Here is a 26,148-nt window from a genome sequence, read left to right on the forward strand (position 1 = left end):
ATATCGTTAGGTGTTGAGCGAAATGCATTTACAGAATTGCACACCAACTGGATTAAGGAGCGGGATTTAGTGTAAGCCCGGTGGCATATGCAATTTAATTTCATTAATCCCTTATCATGCAAACTCAACTTTTGTTGCTCCATTGTAGTTCGTTTATTTTATACACCTTTACTAGGGACTCTCTCTTCACTAAACGCTAAGCTAAAGCGAAAAATAATTTATGCGGATAAAACTTAGTTGCTAAACCACCAAAAGAAGCACGCGAATCCAATTAGGCGTTATCCTTCAAAACTAGTTAAAATCGTAGCTCTCGTAGCCCATATCCTCGCGTCGACTGCGAGGAGCTGGCTTGGGATTCCTCGTCCTCAGGGTCAGCTGACGGTAGCCCACTCCCGGCTTGTAATCCACATTCATGGGGGCATGAGGTCGCAGACCGGTCACGCCTCCCCGCCTCTTTTGCGCCTGATGGTAAAAGGCGATGTCGCCGTAGCTGTGCTTCGGCCACATGCACTCACAACCAGAGGGCACCGTCCGCGTCTCCGATTCCCAACAGCCGGAGGCGTCGTTCAGTCGAATCAGGTGGATGGTGCGGTTGAGCTGGATGCACGAGAAGCCCGTCGCCGAGCAGATCTGAATGAAAGCATCCTTAAGGTTATTTTACTGAATTTTTAATTGAATTTACGTAGCTCACCTCTCGTTTCTCGCTGCGCTCGGAGAGCAGAGCTCGGAGCAGTTCATTGCCCCTGTAACCATATTCGTAGTTGTAGTTCCTCGACGGCTGGGGTGAGTAGCTGTGGGCACAGGTAACCTCCACATAGTGATTGGGACGGTAATCGCCACTTTCCAACTTCACGGTCACCCGATTTGTGGGGCACAACGACTGATAGGTGACCACCTGTGAATGGGCAGTAGTGTGTGAATTGTTAGGATAGTTTTCAGCCATGTTTGAAATTGAATCACTTACACCATCTGTGCTGGGATTGGGTCCCAGAAAAGGTACCGGTGGCATCACACTGCGAACACGGCGCTTGCGCACATTCTGGATCCCGTACGGCAGTTGGGAACTCAGTTCGTCAACGTCCTCCTCCTGACCAGCGTAATCCTCCTCGCCCTCTATGTCCACATCATCTAGGCCGCCAGATGGTAACTCATTGTTGGTGTACTCTGGCTGACCTTGTTCCCCTGCTGCTGCTCCTGCTTCTTTTGCATCCATGGCTGACCTGAAATTGCATATGCATGGAAATTTGTTAGTTTTGGCCATGAATTAGCGCTGCTCTCATCTCGCGGCCCACTGGAGCTGCTTTTGCCTCCACGACTGCCTGATGTCGCCGCAGGCAAGCGGAAATGACTGCAAAAGCGGTTTTACACATGAAGAAATTTCTGTGCGTATAATTTAAAAAACTTACAAGTATTCCAACCTATCCTATTATGATTATAAAAGTATAAATTTGAAAAAATATATTATATCCAATATTCCACATATTTAACATTAGCTTAATATAGTTAATTTACTTTGTGTGGCTTAAGAAAAAATGTGAAACCACCTTACATTTGAGATAAGTTTTTCTCTATGTGAAATGGCTTGCGGTGGCGAGGTTTGAAAATATAAGTTCGTTTTTGACGTTTGTTATTTGCATGGCCGCCGCTTCTTTTCCGCAATTTTTCCAGTTGGCCAACAAAAGCGCATCATTTTGCATTCAACTGCAGCAAATGCCAATGAATTTTTTAGCTTTCGCTTTGGCGCGCGGCTTTGTCCATGAATGGGGACAACAGCCATGCTGCTGGGAGATTCAGATTGTTGGGCAGGAGGAGATGCTCTTGGTGATGCCGTTGTCCTGAGCCTGTGGCGCGGCACAAAGCTCTCCGCTTCGCGAATGTCGTTGCCTGCCAGCGGATTTCCCCTTTCGTTGTCAATGACTCAGTACATCTCCCATACCCCGATACCCATAGAGATACCATACCCCTGCCCATTCCATACCATACCCTATTCTTCCTGGCCCTGAAGCTTTAGCCGTCCGATCCAGCGGCGTTGGCATTTTTGAAGCCCTCTTTCAGGGCAACAACGGCTTTGATAGTTTTGTCGCAAACTTTGTGAAAATGTTGTGAAATGAATGCAGCTGGCATAGTTGAGGTGAGCGCTGGTTTAAATTAGCACAAAAAGGGGCCTGGTATTATACGGTTTTCAGTTCTTGCAACAGAGAATAATTGTGGTTTTCATGTGAATGCTTTCTAAGAGTTTTATCTAAATCGATTTTTGCTGACAGCTAAGCTTTTTTATTAATTTTTGACCTGTATCTTTAATAAAAATAATATTATAAATATAAGCTTGCATTTAAAGAAGTAATTTTTATTAGCTATAACTTGTATGAAAACTTTAAATGCATAAGGTATACTGCCAAAAAACCCCTTAAAGTGGCAGAGTATCCTTTCAACTGAGAACAACTTGAATTATTTGCTTTTTCTTTCTTCCGGAATCCTCAGTCATATTTCGGTTCGAATATTCCTTTATATTGCTGCTTTTTTTGGTGCATGCAAGACGCAGATTACGTAATCCCTGGCTCACAATGCACATGATCCTTGCAGCTCCTGATCTCGTTCAATCTGACAAAGGGGATACAACGCAGTCGACTGGAGAAATCAGCTTAAGCGCTTACGTTTCTGCTCACGCTTACGTCATGGGATGTCGTCATTGACTTTTAGTTGATATGCAACCAGCAAGCCAGAGCCCAGATTATTCGGACTGCCGACTGTCGACTGCCGAGATGGATGGGTCTCTGCAGATGGAATAGGATCAGCAGGAGGAGATGCAGTAGAAACTGCAACTGGTGCGGGCAAAGGAGTAAGGTTTACAGCTTGCATCCCCTTTTGTTGGCTTCCATCATTTTCGCCCACATTTCATGGAAACAGAACTCATTGCCATACTTTCCATTTACAGTGATGCCTTGAATGCTATGTGTTCTAATTTATGGTACTAATCATAAAATGTTTTTGAAATAAGATAATAGCTTCTTTACATACAGATACAACATTTGGAAAGAAGGTTGGTCATTACTTTTGGCTAAAATACAAGTACAATTAAGTGTTACCTTTTCCATCACGGGTCTTACCTTTGGTTCATGTTGCTGCTGCGACTGCGACGCGCGAGCAACAATTGCTCCTGCAAGTTGATGTTGCTGTTGTCCTTGATGTTGCTGTTGCCATTGCTGTTGCTGTTCGTATTGCTGTTGCTATTGCTATTGCTGTTGTCCTGGTCTTTGTCCTGGTCCGGGGGAGCAGCAAACCTGCCCATACCTTGAACGGCCGCATTTAAGTCGGACAATTGCAGACGGAAGTCGTTGCGAGCATTCTCTGGATCATCATCAAACTGTCCCTGTCCCATTCCTATTCCCATTTCCACTCCCATACCCTGTTGCTGTTGTTCGAGTTGCTGCTGTTGCTGTTGCTGCTGTTGCTCATGTTGCTGCTGCTGCCGTTGTAGATGTTGCTGCCTGTCGTATATGCTGTGGATGGGATTTCCGTAGAGTTTTTGCTGCTGTTGCTGCTGCCATTTGGCCGGTGCTTTGTTGTAGTTATAGTTGTCATTGTTGTCGTCCTCGTTGCTATCTGCAATGCCATCAACGTCCACATCCACATCCCCATGCACCCACTTGTAGTTGTAATCGTCGTAGTTGTTGTCCGTGGCACTTCTATAGCTATATCTATTGTTTTTGAGCCCCGGCGTCGATTCCATCGTCTCATCGCAGGCCATGGCGAGCGTTCGTCTGGAAGAGCCACTACCAAAACAGCGAGCAGCTAGAATGACGGCCAGGAGCAGCTGCAAATGTGGCAGAAACAAAGAGATTGGCACGATAAGAAGGGTGCGGCACGAACGGAAATGTTAAACAATTGTTCTGTGTGTGGCTAATAAACTGCAAAGTGTCAACAGTTGTCGGGGGGACATGATATGCAAATACCCCTCAATTCGTATCGCAAACAATGCATGCGGGGATTAATATTTATCACATGAGATTAGACATCCAATGAATAGGTTTACAAAAATATTTCCTGGGTATTTGCGCATCAAAGGTTTATTTAAGCCACTAGATTAACGGCCAAGCCAATGAGGGTTTTATAAAGGGATTTTAGAAAGCTATATGCATTATAGTTATTCATTGTACTCTTGGTTGTTATTAATACATTTACGAATAAATCAATTCCTTAAGTACTCACGGAATGCTACCAATCAATTTGATAATTGGCTTTAATATTTCTTGGAAAGTTTTCGAGTATGTTAAGTTTAGTTTTTGTTCTTCCCCGAATTCTCAATTTATGGCTCTGCACGTGACGTAGATATTTTGTTCTTATCAACATTGAGATACTTAGGGAAAGCCTTGCGATAGGAATTAAATGATAATCAATACCCTCCGCTGATAGCCGCGCTTATCAGTTGGACAACAATATTACAACATTTCTAAAATTACACGTTTGCTGTTATCAAACTACTAGAACAACCATCGATAACTTTCTAATTTCATTAAAACTTAGATTTTAGTTTTCTTTAAACTAAGATTTCAGTTTTGGTTGCGTGTTATGTGAAAAACTTTGTAGTCTAGTGCTGCAACCTGAAATCGACCGCTAATTCAACTAAGAACTTAACAAAATTTCGATTGACGGAACCGAAAACTTAAACAGCCTCCAAGTTCCCAGTGAGCCGGCTAAGGGGAAAGTTGAATTCCCTGCTGGATGTTGACAATCAATGGGCTTGGAAAATGGAATAACGTCAGGAGCAAAACCGAACCCAAATAAGATGAAAAGTTTTCGGGTGGCTTTCCCCGCCTGATTTCCACTTTGAGGTTGGGAAACTTTTCGGTCAAGATTTACAGACATGTCTGTATTTGTGTCTGGTGGGCTATGTGCGATGCCTCTGATTATGTGGTCTGTCCAAAAAAGAACTGCCCCAAGTGAAAATAGTTGGGCGACCTTTAGTGATAATGCGCTGCACGCGCAACCTATCCTATACTATCCTATATAGGCATCTAGATATAGTCGTGTAGCTACATTCATTAAAGGCACACACTACGTGACCGAATAGTTGGCGCCGGAAATGCTCAAAAACTGAGATATGAACACAGTGCTTCTCTAGCTCCAGTTTCAGCTCCATTTCCTGTTCCCACTTTTCCTTGTCGCTCTACAAGTTCTTTTGTCTCAATCTGGTTTTTACATGCACTGCACAAATTTTTACAACTTAGCCCGGTAACTTTGCATTCTATATATATTGGCCAAATAGTCAAGAAGACCAACCACTTTTCTAAGTGTAGCATACATGGCTATATGCGCCAGTATCACGGATATATGCAAGTGTTGTTGCCGCTCTGGATTTATAAGATTTCTTTTATGCTCTTGCCGGGCCTACCACAAAACTTCTTTCATTTATCCTGGTCTCGCCACCCCCCCACCTTCGATCCCGCCACTTCCTTGGAGCGCTCCCAAGTTTTGGGGGGACCAGCGCAAGTTTGTCAAACTATTTGTATGGAATTCACAATTTGTGTTGATGAAGTTTCGCCCAAGTCCGTCCAAGTCGCAGCTTACGAAGGCGACCGCGTGATCTGCGTGAACTGTGTGAACAAGTGTTTATGGAATTGAATTATTTTCCTTTTTCCTTGTCTTTTCTTTTTTTTTTTGCTACAAACGTGGATTTTCCCTAGTTTTGTTTCTGATAAAACCAGGTGTGAGGGCGGACTTTGTGTTATCTTTTTCGGGGCTTACAGGTGGCTTTGTGGGACAGTCGCTCTTTGTGTGATTTAAAGTGGGTCCAATAAGCCGATTTCCTGGGAATAACTGTCTGAGAACAAAGTAAATTTAACTTTGCTGGCTGTTTTATTTTAACGCCATTAATAATTAAGTTGCAATGAAACTAAACATTTGTTTTGTTAAAGCTAACTTTATTTAAAGGCGGCTTAAACTATGTAGGAACATTTCGAGACGGTGAAGATGCTGATAATGTTATATAAGTCAAGACCAGATTTCTTTTAGGGTTATGACCATTAAAATATATCTTAAAGTCAGATTAAGTCAGTAATATTGTAAAGCAATAGTTTTACATGATTTTGACAATGACCTGATATCACTTATAGGTCTGTTTTTCCTTGGTTTAGCTGAATATTTTCCAGCTGAATTTTAATTGAAATACAACCATAGAATTTCAGCACCATGGAAGACGCTTAGCCTCGATTTATTTTGTTATTGCCCAACGTGTGTTGGCCCATATTTTTGTTGCACAACCTAGCGTAATAACAAAAACAATAACACCGGCTGGGGCAATTGAAAATATAATTTCATAATTTATGGTGTTAGTTTTCGCATAGCGTTTTGGAGTTTTATGCAAATGATTGCGCCTTTTTGGTTGTTTATTATTTTATGCCTTTGTTGTGTCCGCTTTTTTTCCACGTCGAACAGCTCGGCTGCCATTCAATTACATTTTTGCAATCAAACTGCAATGTGCCCAGACAATGTTCAGCTGCTCACCTGGCCAGAACAGACAGACAAATATACAGGTATGTATCTATATATATATCTATATATATATAGTTACCTAGCAATAGCTGTAGCATATGTATATGTGGGAGGCAAACGGGTGGACTGATGCATATATGTTGCATAAATTTGTGACCTTTCAGTTTTCAATTGAATTTCTCTGCACGGCGGCAATTGTTCGAGGAAAACTTGGTCCTTGCATGGGCAGCAGTCGGAAAAACAGCACAACTAAGCGGGAGAGTGCCAATTTGCATGCTTGTAGTGGTGTGTGTTTTTTGGGGCTTGTGTGGGTGCTGGTGGTTTTGGTTTTTATATAACTGCAATAACATGAGCATGCAATTCTACCCTCGATTTGTTTTAATTGTTGCTCCTTGCTCGGTTCGTTCCTTGTTTTCTTTGCTGTTGATGTGATCCCCCCCCCTTGTTATTGTTATTTTTTCGGCTCTGTCTGGCGCTTATTGGCAATTGTCAAATATTGGTTTTTTCCTATTATTGTTTCATCAATGGCATGAAGCGATTTTAATTAATCGCCCAAAACTTTGCCAATTTCAAAGTTTTTCGGGATTAGTTCGTTGTCATGTTCTCTGGCCAACAGTTGTCGGCATTTTAGATTATGTTTGGGGGTTGGTTTTTCAATTAAGAGCCGCAGCTAGAGCCATCCTCTAGATTTAATGTTACGCATACGCCATGTGTGCCATCTACGGTTACCATGTTACCACACACCCACATCCACACCCATACCAGCACATTCAAAACACCCACACACACACCCATATACACTGGCACACAGGACAACTGGTAAAAGAAGCAGATTGGTTGCTCTGCCGGCTGCAAATCCTGTTAATCACCTCTATCACAGGTGAGGCATCTGCACGTAGCTCACTTTTTGCCGCTCTAAGTCGCAGCCGGTTGGTTACAGCAGCATGAAAGAGATAGTAAAAGATAGTTGAAAAGAGATGGGAGGTGGGGGACAACCACTGCTGGTAGCATGTCTGATTTTTAGCTACATTTCGAGACAAAGGTTGTAAGCTGGAATTAAATGTTTTCTAATATAATATGTACTCTACCTATTTTTTACAAATTATGTATTCTACAATTTTTTAATTATCTCACCAACTAATTAATAACCAAATTTAGTAATGTATATTCATGTTTAATATATTGTGTGTTTATGTGTATTTTATTATAGTGGGGCCAATTTATCTGGCATGTTATATTTAAAAGGTTTTTTTGCTCTATTTATTAGGGGACTTGACTTGTTGGAATCTGCAGCTTGCCAGCACTGTTTCCATGTTACCATATGCAGGTGGAGAAGTTAAATACACTACGGCTCTGTCAACTGAGACTTTGATCCGGCTGAAGCCTCCATCGGTGGTCTAATGCTGCAATTAGTGCCTCTTCTGACGCACTGGCTTTCTGTGGTCCTGGTTTTTATGGCCCTCATTGGCCGTTTTTGAAGGCGAGTGCATTACTGGCTTTTCACTGACCTTTAACCGCTGGTCATTTAGATCCAACCTCTCAACGGACCAACAATGACCCATCTATGGTTACCAAGAATTGCGCTCCACATCTAAGATACCCGATTTTAGTTTTAGTAGTTTTCTGCATTTTCCTCCCACGCTTCAGTTCTTTTCATGTGTGGGATGCTTCACTGTGGCATGTGGAAAACTTTACAGCCAAGGGGGCAGAGTAAGGTCAAAATTTCACAATGTGAGTCAAATACGCCGCACAATGCAGCCAGAATGGAAAATTGCTTTAATCAATGGAAATAAAGCAGTTATTTATTTTTACTGCAGGGAAGTAGCAATGAGATAATTTCGTTGCATTTTCTGGCAATTAAAAACATGCTTCTAAAAATATATATTCCTTTGGCATGTTTATGTTAGCTTCCTGAAAGTTTGGCGTGGCTGCAAAAATTCCAGATTGTTTGGTATGCTTTGGTTTTCATATTGATTTATATGAAGTGGGTTTGCGAGCGTGTGCGTGGAGGGAATGCAACAAGTGCAACAATGCAATCAGCACACGCACACACGCTCAGCCGTTTACACAACCCCATGTATTTAAATGTTGCCCCAAGCATGTGTTTGTGGCATCGTGTGGAATTCTTGCATCCTTATAGTACTTTTTAGAGGGCGAGGTTGTGTGTGTGCACACGAATAAAAGAATTTATTTTAAGTTCAAATATATTTCTATATCCTTTGGCAAGCGAGCACATACTGGATAATTGCCAAGGATTTAAAGAAAGCACTTAAGTTGTAGGGCTTTCATTTAATACTCTTAGAAAGTGTATCTTGTAAGATCTTTTAAGTTGTAAGCATAATCGCTTGAAAATCTAATATCTAATCCCCCTTTTTTCTGAGTGCGTTTGGCTGACTGGTAGTGGAGCATATTGAAATTGTTGCCATAGCGAGCGTAATCCCTGCCAGCGACGGGTTACGCGCTCTGAAAAGGGCAGATCGGCAGTCTTTTTCCAATGCTGATGCCAACAGAAAAAATGTAATAAACGCCAAGAAAAATATTTGTCAAATCAATTTAGCTCACACCGAAACGTGGAAAGTATGAGGGTGTGTGTTTAAGTGTCAAGGGCAGGATGGAGAAAATATGCAGAGTTCACCCGCACATTCACACTTGGTTAGCACACTTTTACGTGTGCGGGATGGAAGTCAGTTGGAAAGTTTTGGCCTAGTGAGATAAATGGCACTTGAACGTTTTATATATGCAAGGTGTTTCATATCATTTGGGAATTAAAGGGATACCACTGCACTACTACATTTTAGCTCACTGTATTTAGTAATTCATAATAGTACTAGTTTCTTTTCTAATTCGCTACCTAAAATGAGCTATTCAAAGTATATCAAATAATGAATATTATAATATATTTAATTGCAGATATACCTGTATTATAATATATAGAGCATATAACACAGTCTGCTTTCGTTGCAGAAAACATGGTTTTTTTTTACGATATTTTATTCGATGCCGCTTTATTGCTTTCTATTTCGCAATTTGCCCTTTTGTGCCGGGAAGCAACCGACGGGAATACAACATGACAGCGACCCAAGTCTAGATGTCTGTCGTGTGTGTAAAATATTATTGAAGACCCTGTTGAAAGAAGGCCGCTATATCCTGTCCTCTGTTAAGAACTTGTTTGTTCTATTATATATGTACGTATATATATGCTTTGATTGAGGTGTGCCGCACCAACAATAACAGGCATCCAGCAGAGATCTCCACTTATTTATTAAATTTACTACGACGCTGCCTGTCGCCCGGGAGATGGCGCCGAAAAGCAGGCAACACAAAATGTGCTCCAAGTGGGGAATGGTGAATGGGGAATTCAGACCCCAAAGGCATGGGGTTCCAGAAAAAGGGCTGAAAATTAAAGTTGACCAACTGTCAGAGGACTAGCAGCTCAAGTGGCCGGTACAAGCCCCACCCAAAGCTCGAGGCTGTTGTAAATTCGCATTAAAATATGTCAGAATGACAAAAGTCTTAGCCCCCCTTTCATAATTTCGATGGAGTTGTTTACGCAGCAGCAGTGATGATCAAATTCTGGGCACATTATATTATAAATATTAAAATGATGTCATACTTACTTGAAGTGGTCATTAAATGGAATTTTTGATCTTAATAAGACATTGACTTTAAATCATTTATTTTTGTAAAATCAGATCCCAAGAGTTTTCATTTTCAAGTCTAGTTGTTGCTTCACTTTATCTGTCACAGCTGAATGTTTTCTCTAGGTAGCCTTAATTTTTTTATATGTTTTTTCCTGTGGTCCTGTGATTGCTTTTACCCTCCACTGGCAATCCTTTGAGCTGTTGTCGTCGCCTGACAAATTGATGCTTTGACATCCTTCGAGCAAAAGTTTAATCTCTCTCATTGACGAAGTTAAGGCGCCCTGAGCCGTTCAAGTGTGCAAATATTTGCCAGCTGTTCTTATTAAATCTTTTTGGGTATTGCCTTGGGGTTTATGCATCAATTTATCACCCCGGCTGAGATTACAAAACGAAACTCAGATTGAGGACATTCCCCACCCGCCACTCGCCATCATTCCCAACTCCATTTCAATCAGTTGAGGAAGTGGACAAAAACTTCCAGCACTTTGCTGCATTTTGCAGATGGTCGAGGAAAAACGTTTTGCAATTACCACTTAGAGTTTGTTGTCATTACTGCGCTGGCTGAACGGAAATGCCTTTGAAGTTTCGTTGCAGCCGCTACCAGCAATAAGTGTCATGTGAGACCCACTTCCGTTGACTCATTTTTCATTTGTCTTATTTATGTGGCAGGACTTAATGACAATCATGTCCTGCTTCTGGAATTGCCGTTTCAAAATGTCATTCTTTGTTTATTTGTGCAGTTTTTGGTCGAAAACTTTGGCCCATTCGTTCGTCGATTGCATTTCCCCCCATTTCAGTTGAGTTCAAGTGGGTGGCACAGGACACAAGCCCAATTTATGTTCAAACTTTACCCTCATAAATGTGATGGTTGGGTGGGTGGAATGGGGTGTTTCTGTATGGCATTTGCTTTCCAGCAATGCCTACGGCTTGGAATGCACTTCAAACATGTCCTTGTAGGTGGCATACATCAGCCTGTGACAACAAACAAATTCCCACTTTGTCTTCTCTGTGAGCTTTGTGAAAGCGCTTATTTGTATCAAAACATACATTATGGAATTGCAAATGAGTGTACTTAAATTTCAAACAGACTTAGTACTCTAATACATTGGAAAGAGTACACATAAAATACATATTTTAAACAATACAAATTTCTGTTAGTTGGCCAACAGATTTGGCAAAGGAGGATCTTTGCAAATATATTTTTGGTAGCACGCTAAAGTTTCTGGTGAAAACTTTTGATTAAGCTCGGCCTTTAGCCACCTGCTTTATTTTGTATCTATTCACATGAAGGCAGAGTGCCTAGTTACGCCTAGTTTTTGAATTTGTTCATTTTTTGGAAGGACAATCTTTCAATGACATTATCCCGGAACTGACCTCGTGCTGAGTTTTGCATTGATTGAGGTTGAAGAGTAATTTTGTGTGCTGCAAGAGCTCAAATCTAAACATGGTTCAAGTTGTTCCTTGGGGCTTTGAGTATTTGATTGTATTTACATTGTGCCCAAATCATGAAAGTTCAAAACGCCGAAGCGGATAATGCTGTATAAAGTGGGAACCCTTTTCACAATTTGAAAATTGAGTTACTCGAGATTGTCAGCTAAGTAGATAGGAAGATAGCAAGTTGGCAAGATAGCAAGTAGTTGAAATCCATACGGGTTATGAAAATGTTTATTCATATTGTGCTCGGTGAAATTCAGTTGCGAGCCAGCGATGCAGATATACTTGGTCGCCGTCTTTGCAGTTGCAAAGATACAGCGAAGCACTTGCAGATTCAGATACGAATAAGTACAAAGATACAGATACTGTGGAGGTAAGCCAGGCATTCGAGTGGCAATTTGTGCGTGCAACGATCCGGAAAAGCCACTCAAGACTAGGCGAGCCACATGTGTAAGTACACCGTGAGATTGACACATTTGATCTGAGAAACAATAAAAGCTACGCCATAATTTAAGAGTGCGAAAGCTGTTGAAAATTGCAAGTCTCTAAAGCAGAATTTAGATAGATATTTCAATGAAATTGCAACAAAAATGTTTTTACATAATTATTTTAAATTAAACCTTAGTAAGTGGTAATTTCTCTGTATGCAGCAACCAAAAGTATGAATACAAGTTGCCGAGATTACTGGAAATGTGAATGCAACGAGGGTTTGTGGCGGATCTAAATCAGCTGGCGAATTGCATGTCGGGGCCAATTTCAGCGCGAAAGGCTACAGAACAGAAGCCGGAGAAACGGCTCAATAAAATAATCATGAGCTTGCGTTGGCCGGAAACAAATGTGCATTTACCATTCATGTTGGCCAAAAATCAAATGCACACATGCATGCACCGCCAGGACTTAATCCTGCTGGTCCTGCCGCACTCCGCACTCCTCACTCCTCACTACCCACTCCCCACTCCCCCAAACCCCCCCCCCCCCCACTCACGATACCGTCCTTGCAATAATCTTTTCGCTTTTCCTTTTACTCCGACTGTCTGTCAGTGTTATGTAAAACCAGCCACAAAGTCATTTCACTGAGCGGATGTTTGCGGCCAAATGAAGGGACACGCAGCTCCAAGTGGGCGGCTGGAAAAGCGGAAAATGGGAGGGCGAACTGAAGCGAAATCGGAAAATGGACGGGCGAAAAGCTCCTGTGTCTGGGCCACGTTTAGCACGCGCACGGTCGTAAATTTTTGGTCTTCACAGCCCCTTGGACAGTTTAATTTCGATTTCCCTTTTATCCAATGACTGCGAAAATCGCGCGTGCAGTCCAAAAAAAAAGGAGAAAAGAGAAAACAACGATACCAGCTCAAAGAAAATCGGTGAAAATTCGAGGAAAACTCCTGCCGGCTTGGCAGTGACCATCGGCGGAAACGAACGCGACAAATGCAAGAAAGTCGCAAGTAATTCGTAATGCATAAATAAACGCACAGAGCGGCGACATTAAGGACATACGTAATAAATACACGAAATGGAATTTTCCTCTGCTTTTTTTTATAAATTTTTCCCTTGTCAACGCTGCTGCTACTGTTGTGACATTTAAATTAAGTTCGTGATTTGGCAAATTTATTTTGATTTATGCACTCTTGCATACGTGTATACATGTTGAATGTGGAAAATCTAGTTTCAAAGAATGTTCGCTGGGCAAAAAGCAAGGACACACACGATTAATTGCCTTGTCATGGCTGGGAAAATTAATTTCAATTTTTGAATGACATCTAATTGCGCTGCCAATAGGGATTTCAATAAATTTTGGACCATTACTCGATTCTGGGTCATTGGAATGATCTAATTACGGGAATTACATTTGGCTTATCACAAAATCAATCAATAGCTAGCGGAAATTAACCTTATATGTTATAGAGTACACATAGGGTGGCCAAATGGAATCATAAGCCCTGAAATAATTCAATAATACGAATAAATAGATTGCTGTGATTAAACGAACTTTATTTTTCTACACTGGCTTTACTTTAGCTTTAACACTACATATTTATTTCATTTATGAATTGAGATTGCGCAAGCAAAATAAATCCGTTCACAGTGAAATTTGTGTTCGCCTTCAATTCCATCTCATCCATATTTAAGTAGACTTTCGGCATATAAACCTTTTACGCTCTGTTACCCAAAAAAACCCTAACTCTTTCAAAGGCCTGCATGTTCATAAAGATACAACAGAGGGGGCAGCAAAAAATTGAAAAAGGTCAAGTGGCGGTAAATATAAACTGTGTATGGCATAAAAGTTTATGTTGCACATTTGCACACATGCAGGCTACTTAGTCGTAAACGTTTCTCTGTCCCACGAACATGTACACACATATTTATACATTGTGTATAAATTTTTCAATATAATTTTATTTGCTTACTGGCCGCTACTTCTCAAATTTGGTTACTCCGTATTTCTTTTCATACCATCGGAATGTCTCTTTCTTGAATCACAGTTTCGTCTCTTTCTTGTGATGTGTATTTGTCTCTTTCATGTCGACACTGTCCGTCAAAACATTTTATTGCCTCAGCAGCGAGCGTCGCATTAAAAACAAATCAAATATACAAAGGACATAAATACTTTTACGAGTTGAAAGCTGTCGTGTTATTTGGACGGGGAAAGCTGCGTAATGTTTCAATGGGATTTTCACCAATTTTGCCAATTTCGTTATGATTTTCACTCAACTGAGATTCAAGCGGTGTAATTTAGCCCAAACCGAAGGCAAGCGGAATCGATTTGATTTAGTAAAAAACAAGAGTGACCAGGGCCAATGAATTATTTAGCCAATTTAATAAAATGCCGGACACCGAGGATTGTAATTAAATTGTACTCATAAATAATTACATTTTGCGGCTGCGTTTTACTGGGAACCGCATGTAAAATGAACATATTTGGCTTTTCAACTCTAATGTTTGTATATTTGTAAGGTTAATGATTAAAAGAACTCTGATGAACCATTAATGTTTGCATTTGGGAGGATTTTTTTTCTTAAACCCTGAGCAAACTTGGTGCTATGTAATTATCATAAACTGAGTATGTGTTGTATACATTTTCATGCTTTTTAATCAACTGTTGCTCATTAATTGGCGATTTACTGGCAACTGGATGCTATTTTTCCGAGTTAAATAAACGAAATGGTATAACCGCATGATTGATGATCGCTAATTAACTTTGATAATATTAATATTATTATTGTAATTATTGGCCTCTCGTTTGATGGTGATGAAATAACGTGTACCTGTGTACGTGAAATTAAATGCCATTCCGGCCATGCGATCTAGAAAGCTTGTTAAGTTCGTATAATCAGAATGGCCGCTGTGTAATTATGTGCATATAAATTGCGTGTTGCAGGCAAATGGATTTAATAACACCGATCCCCTCTTCGTTTGACTGGTTTCGTTGAACTGGCCAAAATCGAAGTTAAAGCTGCTCTAAACGCAGAAATTCTGGAAATTAGTCAAAAAAAATGGGGCTAAAATTGCCTGCGGTTAGCCGCCTATTTTCAACGGCAATTTGCCGGAATGATTTGGTAAAAGTTTTTCGATTAACCTAAAGGGCCAAGGACAACTACTATGTGTATATATATGTGCTATTATATACACACTTTCATCTTCTCCCCTGTGACACTCCTATTTTGGCCTATTTTTATGAGCGAAGTTTTAATGATTTACGAGTTATATTGCAACACATTCGCTTCGCACGAAGTTTTCCAACTTGTTGGGGGTTTTTAACATCAGCTGCTGCTGCAGATGCACCGAAAACCTAAAATTCCTATTTCATTGTTTAATATTCTAATTGTGTTTATAAATAATGCATAAGAGATGCATTTTATATAAGTTCCTTTTTATTTTAATATTTACATATATTTAAAAGTACTCCTAAATGTACTCAAATATTTTGTGCCGTGTTCTGTAAATTTCGTAAGTCCTGCAATTAAGGACCAGCTGGCGGAGGGCGGAGGGCGGAGTGCGGAGGGCGTGGCACTAACCGGTTTCTCACTTTTTGGCGCAGATTTTCTGAGGGGATCGAATCGAAATTGAGTAAGAGTCGAGTGCTCCATTGATTGAAATTTACGATTTGCGGGCCTGAGCTTGTTGTTCTCTCAACGGAAATGTTGTCATTGGCCATTCTGGGCGCCATTTCGCCTTCTGGCCAAGCGACGCGTCACTTTTATGGCAAACGGAAGTCCTCGTGTTATTTATGTCCTGTGGATAATCTTGGAAAGGGGGACAGCTGAACGGGAGGAGTGCAGAGGAGTGGAGTGGAGGGGAGTGGAGGTGTTGTCCTCAATTATGCTCTCGGTGAAGGGGAAAACTCTCGCCTGGCGCGCCTATTTAATAGCTTATTAGGACGCGCCGTTGCCGAAAAGCAAACAAAGGCCGATGTGAAAATCCAATTAAATGTGACATCTGCCCCAGAAAATCCATGGCGTGATTTTGATATATGGGTTAAGTCGAGTGTGAGCCCATGGCCCAATAAACAATTGATGAAACTTTCATTCGATCAGCGAAGCTAATTTATGAAGCGAGCGAACGGTATTCGCTGGCGATGGTAATTGACAATGCCAAATGACTGACTGTGGGCCAGGCCCGCAATTAGTTCCACATAATGATGCATCATTATGGCCAGTAATTCATCAACACTGCTGGCCTGCCACACTGCCACACCCTTCCATTCTCATCCCTGCCCCCCAACGGTTTTGCCCCAATCATAAATCACACCGAAATTTAGGCTCTCTTCGTGGCCACGGTGCGTATGGGCAATTTGATAAATATTCAAGACAAATATGCAAAGCTCTGTTTTCCCCAGCACTCGCAAGAAGTTGGCCGTATATTTTTTACCTAGCCAGAAAAAGCATTATTTAATCTCGCTTCGCAGCGACATTTTATCTGGGCGGGAAAGAGAGAAGCGCTAATAAGTCTGCAACGTGACATTTGCCATTTGGCGGTTCGGTGGCAAATAAAGTTTTGGTCCTTGGACAGCCGGCGGCTGCAAATGAAGAAGATGACTTTATCGTGGCACTACGAAAAAAAATGCGCAGCAAAAAAAGTGTACAAAAATGGCTTCGCCATGTTGCCGTGGCGAATGTAAATAGCAAAACGTGATGGGCTTTCTGGGTGGTTGGGTGCTTTAGTGGGTGGTGGGTGGCGTTTTGGGGTGATGGTGGGTGGTGAACTCGCAGCTAAAAGTGACAATAAATGCCGGCGGTTATGTATAAATTGCTAAAGTGTGCGGAAAGATTTACGGGTCCAACCAATGGACCAAAGTGCCGCCCAACCAGAGTCCTCCGACCGCCCACTTTTCACCCACACTTACCCACCCACTAGTTCTCAAACAAATAAGCAAAGCTCAGGGCCTGGCCAGGTGCTTTTAGCTTGATTGCCAGCTCAGGACGTTGCAAAACAGGTGGGTCTGCTGGATCTTCTGGATCTGGTGGTTCGGATGAATCGGGGGGATCTTGGTGGGACGGGTGGGTTCTGGTGGGTGATGGGCTGGCAAAGAAGCAGCCACCCACCCATTCACAATGACAGTTTGGCCAGCACTCGACGTGGCCGCTTGTCGCATTCAAGTGGCAGATAGAGATGGCTAGAAAGCAGGCACTACTTCCATCAAGAGCTCAAGGAGCTGTTGCCGCACTTATAGCCCTGTTGCCACCTTGTCAGCCAAGTACTGACCTAATCATCTGCATGGGGTCAGTCGATTGGCTGGCAAATCGATTTCAATTAGCTTGCCCTGCCTTTAAACGCAGATTTTTCATATTTGCCTCTGCGAAAAATGAATTATTAAAAATCTCTCCCACAGACGGCGCATATTATTCACAAATTTGGGCATAATTTTTAGGCTGAGCCCAAACATCATTACCATCCCCATTTCCATCTACATCCCCAATCCCATCGCATTTGTGGCCCTAATGAGCCGAGGGGAGTGGCATTGCCAGTTTGCCCCACTTTTTACACCCAACTCACACTTGAAGCATTTGTCGCCATATTTATTTTAATGGTTGCTCAATTTAATCACTTCGACATCGGCGCCACCCGCTGATGAACTCAAGTGGGTGGGTTGTTGGTAAGACGTGGAATTTTTGGGTGGAAATTCATTGGAGTGCCGCGGTGGAAATTCGGTGGAGGCACGTAAAGTAGGGTAAAGTCAAGGCTCCTTTTATTTTTGTGGTTGAAAAATGTTTCGAGATTTCATTTTATGCGACATTTAATTAAGCGAGCGAACTTTTTTTAAGTTTTAATGGAGGATGTCGTCGAGCACGCGAGCAATATACCCACGAACACATTGAAAAACATATAGCCATATAGCCATACATACTCGTACATGTGGCAGAACACATGCTCAACGCTTTTCTCGAACACATTACGTATTACTTTGGCACACTTTAGCCAACGATTTCACTACACTGTGCAATTTGGGGTACATAATTAATAAAAGAAAGCTTGAGTGATATGTTGATATATAAATTAATCATAATTTTTAAAATAAACTAATTTTAAATGAAAGATATTCCAAATAAATATATAAAAAAGAATATACGTGAATTCAGCTCACATAGTTGTGAAAGGAAAATACTTTTCTTACAGGAAACAACTTATGAACAATGTTTATATTATTAAGATTAAGCTTCTTCATTAATAGACTAGCTTTCAAAAGTAAGAGTATGCCCTGTTTGCTAGCAAGACAATATGTAATATGTACACACATACTTCGCTCATAGCCTTTGCACTTTGCTTAACAGTTTATTAAATTGACTTTCAGTCGCGTGGATGCAGTAAAATATTTTGCGAGAAAATATTTGAAAATTTATTAAATCAAGCCGGCAATGCATCTTCATCCCGGTGCCTGGGGATGGTGGGTGTCCTGGGCCAGGATGGGAGTCCTGGGCCTGCATTTTGTTGCCTGGCCAAGTGAAATGAGCTGCATCCGTTCTGTAGCAGCTGCAGGCGTTGCATTCTTAACGCCCCAGCACTCTTTTGCCCACACTCACATGTCCTGCAGCTGGAAAGGCCACGGGCTACCGCTGCATCCTGCCAGCCGCATGTGCATGTCCGTGTGTATGTGTATGTGTGTATGAGTGAGTGGCTGTGGGTGTGCGGTTGCCACTGTGTGTGTGTGTGTGTGCGTACTTTATTCCTTTTCCTCTGCGCTAGCGCATTTCCGCTCCGCAGACACTGAAACTGATACGTTGGAAGGCAGCGAATTTTGATGCATTTCCGGGGAAGCTGCACCACGTTTAATGGTGGAGCGCGCACGCGAAGAATTTATGTTCAATCTTAGAAAAATAATGATTATCTTTTATTTTATGGTTGAGCGCACGACGACATCCTCCTTCTACTTCTTCTTTTACCGCATGAATCCTGGCCATATTTTCCGGATGCACAAGTAGCACGAAGTTCAGCTTACGATTGCACTTGTCCTGTTACAGGACAATTATCGGGCGACACAAATTGCAATTGCTCGAAGCTTCGGTCAATTGATGGCCAACCATTCATTATGTCCCGGAAACGGACATCAACAGACAAGGGGCCAACGCCAATGCCAACGCCCACAAAACGATTTAAATTGTGATTGGGTGGGCGTGGTGATAGAAGCGCTCTTCATGGGTTAATATCCTTTAGGGTCTTGGGGGCTTGACGAAGATTTGATAGTGCGGTTGACTGGCACATTTCACCTCCCATATGCTGTCATAGTGCAGCCCGAGATGGAAAATCTTAATCGGGCGACTGAAAGGCGCAATTTACAAAGTGCGGTTAAGTCCTTCAAGAAGATGTATTTTACGTTTTCAAGATGGGAAACTCATTAAATTAAACATTTAATCAGGAAGTATTCATGTTAAAGAGAATTCCCTTATAAAAAATGTGGAATCTGTGACTCGCTTTAAATATCCTGCATAAATGTAATTTGCTTTCAGGCAAACTTTAAACACTTCCACATAACAGTATATGCAGAAATTATTCATGTTGCCCCATCATTATTTCGAAGTGTGTGAGGCGAGGTAAGTGGCGCATCCTTGGAACTTTCCGAGAGGAAACCGAATAGTATTCGCTTTCTTTATATTGTGCGGCGCGTGGAAGAACTTTCTACGGATAACGTCACTCAAGGCGAGATGGGCTCAAGCCCCGCAAATGACGTAACCTGTTCCAATCTCCTGGAGAGCTCGAAAGCGCGGCACTCAAATACCACACCACATCACTCACCCACTGAGTCATCCACATAGTGTTCGACCATAAATTCCAATTAAAGTTGCCAGCTACTAGCCGGCCAGAGAGAATCCGCCAAAGTGCGTTGGTGTATGTTTTTGGTTTTGATTAAGTATACGACCCGTGGCAAATGCAGCAGCAGTAGCAATAGTTGGCCGCATGTGGCGCATTCGTTGCATTCAAATGGCACTCTGGCATTTGGCCCAGCTGCATTCCATTTTCGATTCCCATTTCAATTCATTGGGGGCGGTCGACGTTGTGGTTGTATTTTGGGGGCCGACGGCGTGGGGGCGTGGCGGGTCGAGTGGAGTTAACTTTTTTGGCTCGCCATGTTGACTTTGCGTTTAATTGTTTTATTGTCCGCCAAGTGTTGGCCATCACACACACACACACACAGATATACACGCAAGCACACACACAGAGACACAGTCGCACTTGAAGTTTGCTCTCTGCCGGACAGTTTGGCCTGTCGTTGACCTCGTTGGCGGATTCCCGCCTCGAAGAGCCAGCCCAGTTCTGGCCATCTTCTTGCCATGGTTATTTTTTGCCGCTTTTCAGTTCGCTGAGTTGTCGAATTCAGAAGAGGGAGTGCGCCGACCGTCGCCTGCTGTCTGATATACGAGCTTCTGCCGGCTGCACAAATTATGCCAAGTGCAATACTTGAGGCACTGGCCGGGAAAGGGGGCGTGGCACCAGCAGATTGGCGGCTTTAATTAACTTCAGGCACGGCAAAATAAGTTTTTCACACAAGTGTGCCATTGTTGTGTTTTTATTTTATTAATATTATATTACTTGCTTTGCCTTATGAATATATTTTATTTCTTCAGGAATTCTATAATGTAAATTTATTTTTTAAAATATTTCCATTTGCACCATAAATATTTTTTTAGTTTTTCCCAAAAGTTCTTCTCTCTGTGATTGTAATTCTCATTATTCTGTGCGTGCCATTTGTTAAGTTTCGCTTTAATTTCAATTTTTATTAACAAGCAACTTCATTACGGAGCTTCAGTTGCAACAGGAGGAAAACATGTCCACTCACTCATCCTCCGCACCTAAGAGTCCTTATGCCGCTCTAAGCTGACTTTAACAGGACATTAAGCCGACATATACACATAATAAACGCTGCATGTGTTTGCGTTGCCGTCTCAGACGGAACCAAAATATTTGGACACTACAAAGTGCAACAACACGCTAGCGTTCCAGGTGGGTGAGCAGACACAGTCCAGCCCAAGCAAACCCAAGCAAACCAAACCAAACGAAACCAAACCAAGCTAAACCAAACCGAAACAAAATACCAAGCTACCCAAAAACAAACAGCAGGAGAATTACTTTAATGGCCATGGACAAGCTCCACCCACAGGGCCAACTTTCTTGGCCAAGGTAAGCAATTGCGTGCCGGCCATCCATAAGTTTTCCGCCTGTTGGCAATCCGGTCACATAGCCATTGGACCCACGTCAGCCACTTCCGAATGCATACACAGTTGACTTGTCAGCCTGTTAATTTGCTAAATAATTTTCGAATCTGCCCCGCCCCCTTTTTCGAAAAGTAACGTTACTCAAGTTGGCACGCCCTTCTCTAGGAGAAATCGTGCCAAATATACGGAATGCGAATGTTGTAATCTTATTTTGGGGCATATTAGTTGTTCGAACATAAACATAATTTTAGATATTTAAATACCTGAATTATTTTTTTAACAATAGATTATTTAGTTTTAATTTAGTTTGTTTATTTCAAAAATCCCACCATTATAGCTGTAATTCTTCCTTTCCTTCCCAAATTGAATATATTTCATGGTGTTATATTATATTATTTTATACAACAAATGTTAGGTAAGTAATGGGTAATTTCTGTATCTCAGCAAATCTAACTTCCCCTCGCAAATTCAACTTAGTCTAATTCCATCGGAAAGGATACGTTTTGGGGCTGGGGAGCAACTATTTATGATTTCCCAACACGATTCGTCCTACACCTTTTGCTACTCCTTCGTTTATTTGTTTGTCGTTTGCTGACTACGTGAGATTGTTTGGGGCTTCAAAAAATAACAGATGAACCACGAACCGAATGTCCTTCAAACTCACAAACACATACACACACACACACACACACTCGGCAGCTCCCATCAATTAGTGTTGAAGATTTAATTGTGGCACGTGTGAACTTAATTAAATGGCATTAGTTTGTGTAATTGTAGACAGGATAAGTGCGGTCGCGGACCCAAAGGGTCCATAATTATGGGGGGTTCAAAACAGCACACGAATAAAGGAGTGCATTTGCATTCCAATTAAATTTTGGGCACGCATGCAATATGCATTTTTTACGTTAACTTTTCGTTTGCCAGCTGTCGAGGTAAAACTCGCAACTGGTAACTGCCAACAGGACGAAAGTGGGTATATTCGTTATTATTTTACAGGTACTGGGCAAAGTATTTTGCGTAGTGCCCAACTTTAGTTGCATTTAATTAGCATTATTGTCATGGCAACGACAAAACCCATTTGCGGTGTAAATTAACTCGGTTTTCCGAATGAGATAGTTGATTACCCAAAAATCATACTTTAAATATAAACAATTTTAATTAATTTAAGCACCGCATATTAGTTGTGCATGCAAATTTGCTGCTGCAAATTGCGGTTTCAGCTCGGTTCGGTTCGTTTAATCAGGTCAACTCATTTCCCAGGCACATGTTTCCTGTTTGAAATGGGAAATGGATTTGTTAGCAACAGGAACACATATTCGAAATTCCAACAAGATAAATGGTGTATAAATCTTAAGACTATCTTGGCGTAACTAAATCTACAGGCAATGCATCTAATTCGAGCAAATTGGCAAGCAATTAGAAGGCATTTGAGTTTAAGCCGTGTATTGTGCAAAGATCTTAGTGTTTGAATATTAATTCCAGATGTTTACCGGAAAATGTTTTTACAAAATCCTGGCATGTAAAATTTCGAAACCAATCACGAGCATTAACTACAAGGTAACCTACATTACATAGCTTATGGCTTATTGAATGCCAGAATGTTTTTACATTTCACTGCTAAAACATGACCACAGTGAATGGATGCAATTTGGCCCGAACTCATTTATTTAACTGACGTGTTTTTTGGTTGTGGGTAGTGTCAAAAACACGCACCAAATGCTAATCACACAATTTGTTTTGTACCTAATGTGAAACTAGGCTTTTGATTCTCTTTAAGCTCTCTACTTAGATGAGGACTTTGCCAAAGTCAGGGGAAAATGCATATTTTAATGGAGGGGCACAAAAGCATGGCTAAAATAATAAACAATGAAAATTCGGCTCTAATTTCGGGTCAAAACACACATTTGGCGAGCAGACAAGAAACTAATTTAATTCTGTGTGAAAAGCAGAGCGCTTGTTGTTTTTACCCGAATTTTCTGTGGAAATTCTTGTCATTGCACTTAAATAATGTAAATATAATTTGGCTGTTTGAACACATTTTATGCGAGCCCATGTTTTTTTTTGTCCATTCTAAAATTGGGGACATGTTTTTGTTTACCATTGCATTTGGCTGCATTCAGGTGACAATGCAACTAATTATATTCAACAATGTGGCATGCCACGATGTTCCACGCCCCTTGCCACCACTCTAAATAAATCAGAAAGTAATTAAAACAACATGAAATGCGACTGTGAGTTACAGTCACAGCTTCGGCTGTCGTTGGAGTCGCACTTCCATTTTCATTTTTGTTTTCATTTTTGTTTCCGTTTTAGTTGCAGCGGAAGCTGCACTTGCCATCCTTGTATTGCGGTGCTACCCATTTAGCAAAGAAAATAAAATGGAAAATAAAATTATGGGCACAATTAGCTGGTCATTGGATGCCCTAATGCAAGGCAGGTACTGTAGTTTGCTTAATACCAATGAAACATGAGGTAATTTCTCATCGAGAAATAGGCTGTAAGCCTAGTTTATGCCAATCCATCTCAATGTAAGAAACTATCTTGTATTTCGAAGTGCTTTGTTGTGTCTCTTCAAAACTTTACATCCCTTTGAAGGGTATACAAAACCAGCCAACAATGACAGCCAGTCGGTCGTGCAAGCACACAGCCTCAACAAAGCAACTGCGAATAGGAAGTATCTTGGGATGGGTATTCGCCAGGATTCAAGGGAGGCAACAAGGCGATGGCCAAAAGGGAAAAATGCAGAAGCAAAACAAACTTAATTTACGCTTATTTGCGTTGACAAATGCTTCCGAAGGAGTGCAACTTTTAATTGCAAAATTTATTTAATTTGCTCATGCGAAACGAAGCTAACTGATTAACGAAGAGAACGCTATAAATGCGGGGATTACTTAAGCCAAATAAAACAGCTGCATTTTTCAGTAATCAGTAATCAGTAAACTCTATTTAATTCCCCCGATGGCTTCACATAGGTGTCAGTTTCATGATAATTAGCGAACTACTGCTGTCGAGGGTGCGACTTGCCATACGTCATGGCCAGTTGTCAATGGGCCGGAACGATTTATGGCCCAGTTTAATCAGCATCCGGCCACCATAAAATGCGAAATCAATTTTGCAATGGCTAGCATTAAATTCTTTGAAAGTGACGGAGCAAGAAATGTACATTAGTTGTGGCGTAAGTGTGCTAACGCTTTTTGCAGGCACTGTTTCTTTCGTTCTGTTCTGTTCTGTTTTTTTTTTGTTTTTTGCCGCAGGCGGAATTTTCATTAAAGCATTTTTGATGTCTAATTTGCATATTTTTGCAGCTGGCCGAGTTGCATGCCGACACTCTGAGGCAGCCAAGTGACACGTTAAGCATTCAAAAGCGGGTGGAAAGTGGGCGGTGGCAAGTGGAAAGTGGAAAATGGAAAGGCCCACTGCGCTCGAAAGAAAAGTGCAAGCTTTTCTCCGCTGCCGGCGGTGATGGTGATGGTGATGGCCGGCTGTCACTCGCCTGTTCTTCTCCGCCATGGCTCAGATTTTGGCCAGGACAAAGTGTCGAGTGGCAACACTAATTCGCATGCTGCACGAACAACAGCAGCAACATGGTAAATGCACACAAGCCCATCCTCCTTCAGTGAGGTTTTTCCAACACCCCACTTTTTTTGTTCGGATTTTCAGCTAAATTTGTGCCAGCGCTTTTCCCGCTCGCTTTTTGTTAATTTCCAATTTTCAAACCGTTTCTGGCTTGCTGTGTGCACAGCTGCTCTGTCTTTGTGTTTGTGGGTGTGTGGCTGTGGGTGCGCGGCTGTGGGTGTGTGTGTGGGTGTGAGTGTGGGTGTAGGTTCGGTCAACATTTCGTTTGGCTCATGGCATTAATTCAATTACTGTTTGCATATTGCCAGAGATCCAAGCTCATGTAAGTTTTATCGTTCCCTGGTAAAAGGATGCCGCAGTTGCAAATGCATTCTTACGAGGAGATCTTTAAACTGTATCCCAAACTGTATTGGTTTTATGAAACAGTGAAAACAAAATCACACAATGATTTATAATTATTCAAATGAGCTCTGTGTTTGAAACTGTATAGAAAGAGGTTTTTCTATGTGGGCAATGGTAATTGGTAATTAGGAAATCGAAAACTGCTACACTCTTTTTTTAGAGTTTCATTTGCAATCTTTTCGTATTTTGAGTAAAGGATAGTTGTTTTCAGTGGAGAACATGATGAAGAAAGAGTACCCACAATTGTATTTTTTTTTTGCTCGTTTACAGAAATGTTGAACTTACCAATGCTTTGGAACACATGACGCAACAATGCTAATGCGTTTTTTTGAATTTTGTGGATATTCAAGGAACCTGATGAGTGTGGGTTAAATTTCAAAGACAACTGGCAGATACTTGTTTCATATTTTGTAGCTATAGAAGGTATTTCCATATATGTTAGACACAAGTTTTCTAAAACTTTTCGACCGACGGTTCGCAGCGATCGCGACGCGTTTTTTGTTCAGGCTTCTGCGAATTGGTTTTGGCCTTTGTTGCGAATGAGCCACCAGAAGCCAGATGCTTGGCCATTTATAATGTTGGCCAGCAGTGTTAACAGTGGTTTAGCGCCATGGCCGATGCTTTGGCTAGATATGCCACCTGTTGGTATACAGGAGAGCGATTGACACTGGCAGCGGAAAGGCCAGCGGAACGCTCAAACTAATTACTCCCCTATCAAAGCCTGTAAATACAAGCGTGGTCAGTGCAAAAGTAACGGAAGCAAACACTTTAATTTGGGTAAAAACCAGATCATTCTCTAAGAAACAGGTTCGGAAAAAACATGAATCATAAAACTAAAAAAGTATGTGAATTACCAATATTAACACAATGATAACTAATTGATTTACTTACGTACATATATAATATATGAAAACATTTTTTGTACAATTTTTCAACGGGAGTGACTACCAGTGAGTGAC

At 41.4% G+C, this 26,148-nt stretch overlaps 1 protein-coding gene across 3 annotated transcripts; it reads right to left on the minus strand.

Moving 5' to 3' along the window:
• Window positions 1-129: 129 nt before the first annotated feature.
• LOC6531156 (nuclear transcription factor Y subunit beta) lies at window positions 130-25,735 on the minus strand. 3 transcript variants are annotated; one of them, XM_002091949.3, is made up of 5 exons: window positions 25,475-25,732; window positions 3,108-3,814; window positions 965-1,220; window positions 692-895; window positions 130-630 (listed from the first exon to the last, which is right to left on the minus strand). In XM_002091949.3, the coding sequence occupies exons 1-5, from the start codon at window positions 25,490-25,492 to the stop codon at window positions 292-294; spliced, it is 1,524 nt and encodes a 507-aa protein (XP_002091985.2). In that variant the 5' UTR covers window positions 25,493-25,732; the 3' UTR covers window positions 130-291. The 3 variants fall into 3 exon arrangements, with proteins under 3 accessions (XP_002091985.2, XP_039227963.1, XP_039227964.1); XM_039372029.1 differs by lacking the exon at window positions 25,475-25,732 and adding an exon at window positions 10,110-10,248; XM_039372030.1 differs by lacking the exons at window positions 130-630; window positions 692-895; window positions 965-1,220 and adding an exon at window positions 2,377-2,958 and having other exon boundaries at window positions 25,475-25,735.
• Between the last annotated feature and the right edge of the window lie 413 nt (window positions 25,736-26,148).

The sequence above is a fragment of the Drosophila yakuba genome, chromosome 2R (assembly GCF_016746365.2).
Source record: "Drosophila yakuba strain Tai18E2 chromosome 2R, Prin_Dyak_Tai18E2_2.1, whole genome shotgun sequence".
Lineage (NCBI taxonomy): Eukaryota > Metazoa > Arthropoda > Insecta > Diptera > Drosophilidae > Drosophila > Drosophila yakuba.